Source organism: Myotis davidii, unplaced genomic scaffold (assembly GCF_000327345.1).
Source record: "Myotis davidii unplaced genomic scaffold, ASM32734v1 scaffold960, whole genome shotgun sequence".
NCBI lineage: Eukaryota > Metazoa > Chordata > Mammalia > Chiroptera > Vespertilionidae > Myotis > Myotis davidii.
This window is the reverse complement of record NW_006293003.1, coordinates 2,967,554-2,973,064: the sequence shown is the minus strand read 5'-3', so window position 1 is coordinate 2,973,064 and position 5,511 is coordinate 2,967,554. Positions and strand designations below refer to the sequence as shown.

The 5,511-nt window shown below is 63.3% G+C and overlaps 1 protein-coding gene across 1 annotated transcript in view; it reads left to right on the top strand.

Annotated features, from left to right (window-relative positions):
* Positions 1-5,511, top strand: part of PPP2R2C (protein phosphatase 2 regulatory subunit B, gamma) — a 50,646-nt gene that overhangs the window by 741 nt on the left and 44,394 nt on the right. Inside the window, exon 2 of the mRNA XM_006766592.2 lies at positions 4,616-4,743. Within this exon, the coding sequence (XP_006766655.1) occupies positions 4,616-4,743 (128 nt within the window). The remainder of the gene's footprint in view (positions 1-4,615; positions 4,744-5,511) is intronic.

The window sequence follows — 5,511 nt, the reverse complement described above, 5'->3', positions numbered from 1 at the left end:
TCAGGCCAGCACCAGGCCCCACGTCCCTCCCCACGGCGGCTCCTCATGCTGGCACGGGGTAGCGCTTGACAGTTGGCAGAGCCCTCCAGCCGGGCAGTTCCTGTCGCCATCACACACGGAGAGAAACTGAGGCTCAGGGGTAGGGGTGGGGGAATGAGAGCAGGAGAGGGTGGGATTCGGAGTCAGGACCCGGATGCAAGTTCCCCACATCCCAGCCCCTCTCTGTCTTCGTCTCCTTAGTGATTCCTGCCCTCCCCCCTCCTCTCCGTATCCCGCGGTTCTGGGACTTGGTTTGGGTGCATCATGAGACTAACCTGGTACTGACCGCAGCTAACACTTTCCAGGCAGGTGTTCGTTGCCGGGCACTTAGACATCTGTTGCCTCATGAAATCTTCACATCCCTTTAGGGACCGGCGAGCAGGCTCAGGCACGTCTGTAACCTGCTGAGAATCGGGGGGCTTTTAAAGGGGGGTCTCCCGTCACAGCCTGGTCAGCGCTTCCCAGTGGCTCTCAGACCTCAGCGCCCGGGGAACTTGTCAAATGCAGGTTCCAGGCACCAGTGATTCTGATCCGGGGCCGGGGCGGGGCCCTGGGACCTCCGTCTGCAGGAGAGAGGCCGGGCGACGCTGCCTCGGGGCTTTCAGGAGCTTGTGCTGCAAGGAGAGGCGGGAGCAGGTGGGCTCCTCGGTCCCCTGCCGGGCCTTGTAGATCTGGCCTCGGGCCACCTGACCACCTGGAGGGCTACCTGACCACCAGGGGTCTGAGTGAGGGGTGGCGCCTGGAGGGCTGTGCTGGAGCCCATCTGGGTGTCACTGCTGCTGTGAGCACCATCTGACCTGGCCTAGAAACAGGCCCGCAGCCTGACGGGGTCCTGCTGACCACAGGCAGACCCCCAGCTGCCCGGTCCCCTGTCCCCAGGCCTATCTGCCTCTGTGCCCGCCAGGCCACTCTGCAGGGGCCGTCTGGCCTGGCAGGGAGGAGCTGGCAGCCCCAGCCCTGGCCCTGAGGCACCCACCGAGGGGCAGCGCTGGCCCCCACTTGCTCTGGCCCCTCCGCTGGCAGATGTGGGCCAAGCGTGGTCAGGATTCCAGGGCCATTCCCAGGCTCCCTCCCCCGCCCCCCCTCTTCTGGGGCCTGGGTTTCTGCCTGAAGGGAGCGGGGCAGTCTGTAAAAGCATGCGACCCCAAAGGACGGAGATGCTGACCATCGCTCCAGCCAGCGAACCTGAGAGCCTGAGGCCGAGGGAGAGCCCGGCACAGGCCACAGGTCGTAGGATTCCCACCACGTGAAACGTCCAGGACAGGCACGTCCGCGGTGGCCGGGAGGGGCAGTGACCGCTGGGGCACAGGGTTTCTTGGGGTGACGGGAACAGGTAGCATTAGACAGTGGGGAGGCCGCATCACACAGGAAAGATGCTGAAACCTGCTGAGGCCGCGCTGTAACGTGTCCAGGGAGGACCCAGGGTCGGCTGTTACTATGCCTTGTCCTGGTCCAGCACGTCCCACAGTCCCGGTTCTCTGGGCTCCTCCCCATGCTGTCCTGACCCCGCCTGAGGGTGCCTCTGTGGGAGCTGGGGTTCGGGGAGCCCCATTGGAGCATCCTGTCCTGCATGCAGCCCTGTCCTCACCACAGTCCGCACGAGACCTAATTTACAGGCGAGGAAACGGCCTCGGGCCACACTCCCTGCAGATGGTGCTGCTGGGCCTGGGCCGGAGTCTGCGGGGTCAGGCCTGCCCTCTCCCGGCCTCACGCTGTCCCCATCCCCAAGGCTGTCCCAGGCCCCACAGGAGATGCTGTGATACAAACAAAGGAATAGATGCTGGTGTGGGGGACTTGGCGGCTCCCCCGGGGCAGCGGAGACCTGAATGGTGATCAGAGCTGCCTGGTGGCCCATGAAGGTGGCGCTGTGGTCAGCGCAGCGTCCGCGAGGCACCTCGTGCGTGGGGGCAGAGGGGTGTGCAGCCTTCCCACCTCTAACGCAGGGGAGCAGCCCCCCGGCAGAGCAGGGTGGGGTGGCCGTGCTGTGCATGGCAGGTGCTGTGATGTGCCTGCTCCCTTCCTCAGCCAGCACCGCCGCGGAACAAACCACCACCACCCTCCGCGGTTCTTCCTCCCAAACCCCTCACCTCCATCATCCCCTGGAGCTCCTCATCCTGGGCACTTGCAACTGTCCCCCTGCTCAGACGGCACCACTGAGCCTCAAGAAGGGGTGTGACAGCCCAGGGCCGCGCAGCCACGGCCCTGGAGCCCAGGTCCAGGCCAGGACGGCCGCCTGGCCCAGGAACGGCGCAGGAGTCTGCCAGCAGGACTCACAGTCACACCTCCTGCAGGCCGGGGGCACAGGGGTGGCGGATATGAAGCTGACGTACATGTTGTAAATTGTCTGCAGACGTTTAGTGTCCGTTACCTTGGTAACCGCCCAGCATTTATGGACCACGTTGGCTCTGGGTACCCTTGGTTACACTGCCACTTTAACTTCATAGCATGGTTATTTCTCCATCATAAACATAATATAAATTATGCATATGTCCACACTCATCACACCATATATGTAAAATACATGAGTTTTTATGTATCCATTGTACCTCAGTAGAGCTATTAAAATATGTCTTCATTACAGAAAATCTAGGAGACAGAGAAGTAGGGAGAGAAGGGAATTAAAGGAAGAGAATTAAAAATATCTTAATCCAATCACCTAAGGCGCCTCTGCTGACAGGATGGAAATCTGCGCCAGCTGTCTCTGCCGGTGTGTGTGCTGTTTGGCGTGGCTGTGACCACTGGTCTATATAATGAAGAGCGTTTTATACACAACTTGACACCCAGCTCTTTCCCCCTTAGGGGTGCTGATAGGAAGCAGCAAGAATCAGTGCCATGTCGGGGACCCAGTGCTGCTGGGCTGTGGCCCTGCGTGTGGCTCTCTGTGTCCCTGGGCGAGGCCGGCTTCCCCACGGGGGTGGGGTGGGGGTGGGGAAGGGGACAGTGCCAGCACCGGGGCCTGACCGCACCCCGCTCCCACCTCAGTGCGTGCTTCCCAGGAGCCGCTCCCTGTGTTGTCTGTGTAAGTTGAGTGCAGGGTGCGTTCCTCTTGACCGATGCATCCGTTCGGCGACATCTGCTCCTATGACCTCCTGGTTCATAGGTTTCTTTCCCGCCAAAGCGGGCGTTACCTGCACCTCGGGGCCTCCTACGGCCACTGGACAAGAGAAGCTAGTTTATTGACTGATAGCGGGGAAAGCCCTCCAGGCTGAGAGCAGCTGTGGAGACAAGAGAGAGCGGAGCTGTCAAGAGTCGGGGGTGGAGGGAGATGAGGCTGGGAGAGAGGGCGTCCGTTACCGGGAGGGGAGTTAAAAACAGGGCGCTCCCCGGCCTCCAACACTGACTATTTGCCCTCATGCATCTGCTGATTCTGCTGATCGGGGCTTGTTGGGCTGGGGCCCTGCCTGGGCGCTTGGCTGGGGCTTGCACACTCGTCCCCTGTCCTCCTCCTCCTGCCCTGCCTCCCCATCCCCCCACCCCCGGCCGGGACCGATGGGCTCGGGCCATCTGGGCAGGCCCTTCTCCGGGCAGTGGCCCAGGCCCAGCTTGGTGGCCTGTCTGCTGGCGTCCCGCAGGCCCAAGCAAACCACAGGGCCCAGCCCAGGCTCAGGGTGGGGGCAGCAGTGCTGGGTTCCCGTGCAGGGGAGGAGGGGGGAGATTGGGCTCCTGATGTGGGCTGCCTGGGGGACCGCAGCTCACAAACGGCTTCAGGCTCCGAGACCTTAGCTTTCCTCTGACATGATGGGGTCGTTGGAGGCTGTGGTGCGGGCTCCTCTCGCTGCCCTCCCTGCTGAGGGTAGCCCGGCCGGGCAGGGCAGGCCAGGGGAGCCCTGGGAGGCTGCTGTAGGCCTGCACAGGGGACAGGCAGAGAAGGGGGTGGAATTGGGCATGAAGACTGAGCCAGTGGGATGAGGGGGAGAGAGGACGGAGGTCACGAGGTGGAGAGTCAGGCCCGGCCAGCAGAGGACGGAGCTGCCATCACCGAGAGTGGGGGCTGCGCAGAGGAGGGAGGTTGGAGGGATGAGATCAGGATTCGGTTTGGGGACCAGTGGAGGGTTTTGAGCAGAGACACACCATGACTCAGGTGGCCCATCACCCGGGATGCTGTCGGGGAACAGAGTGGAGGGTGGGGCCCGGGAGGCGGGGTCTGATCTGCGGTTGTTGAAAGTAGATCCACAGTGCCTACGAGTCCCCACCAGGAATGTGAGAGTCACAGGGGCCCATCCAGGGGGGCTCAGTGGGGGGCGCGAAGGGGTATAGTTGGTCTCAGTGGCCCCCAGAATTGGGCTAGTGAGTGTCAGGTTTGCATCCCAGTCACCTGGCCGGCACAGGAGGGAACCCTCAAACTGCTTCTGGGAGGAGCAGGAGGCAGGAGGCAGGAGGCAAGGAGACAGGAGGCCGGAAGGAGCCGGAGTGAACAGGTCTCTGCCCAGCGGCCAGCGGGGAGGAGGGGGCAGGTGCCTCCCCACCCCTCAGGCTCCTGCTGCCTGGTGGGGCCCCACTTGGGGGTGCAGGGCCTCTGGGTGGGGTGGAGGTGGGCCCAGTTGAGTTGAACAGCGAGGGACTGGGTCCTAATGAGCCTCGCCTTCCTGTCTCCCCGCCCCCCCAGCCGATGTCATCTCCACTGTCGAGTTCAACCACACGGGAGAGCTGCTGGCCACGGGCGACAAGGGTGGCCGGGTGGTCATCTTCCAGCGGGAGCCAGAGGTGCGTGGGGCGGAGGGCAGGGCCTGGAGCGGGCCTGGGGCGGGGCGGGGCCGGGGGGGGGGCGGGGCCGGGGGGGGGGGGAATGGGGGGGGATGTGGCGCCTCCCCCTGTTGCACACAGAGCCGGCTGATCAGTGGTTGGAGTGCCGCCTCCTGTCACTCACAGAGCAAGACCAATTAGAGGGTTGGGGGGCTGACCCCTGTCATTGCAGGGCGGGACCGGGCAGCTCTGGGGCAGGGGGGCCCCTGGTCCGCTCAGCAGATGTTTGCTGATTGCTCACTGCGTCCTGGACCCAGAGACACGGGACCAGCAGAGCCAGGCTGCCCTGGCACAGTACGGGCGCTTCCCATCCTGGGTGGAGGGAGGCTGTGGGCTGGCCCTCGGGCGGGGGTGGCAGTTTTGTTTGTCTCAGGCCCCAGAGCCCCAGCCCCCTGGGTGGTCCAGCAGAATTCGGGTAAGACAGGCGGCCTAGAACACCCGCCTGGGCGCTGTTTCTGAACCATTGGAAGAAAGGGGTGATAAAAGGCCCCATTTATTGAGCACCTACTATGTGCAGGCACCTTGCCACCTTCTCTACGCACTTCCCATGTACCCTGGCTGCTCACCTCAGCGGGTGGGGGCTGACACCACAGTTTACAGACAGGGTCACTTGGGGAAGTCACCCCAGCTAGTGAGCACAAACCAGGATTGAAACCAAGACTGTGGCCTGTCACCTACCAGCACCCTGCCTCTGAGGGCGGTGCCCGATCAGACACCTGCTGCATTGCG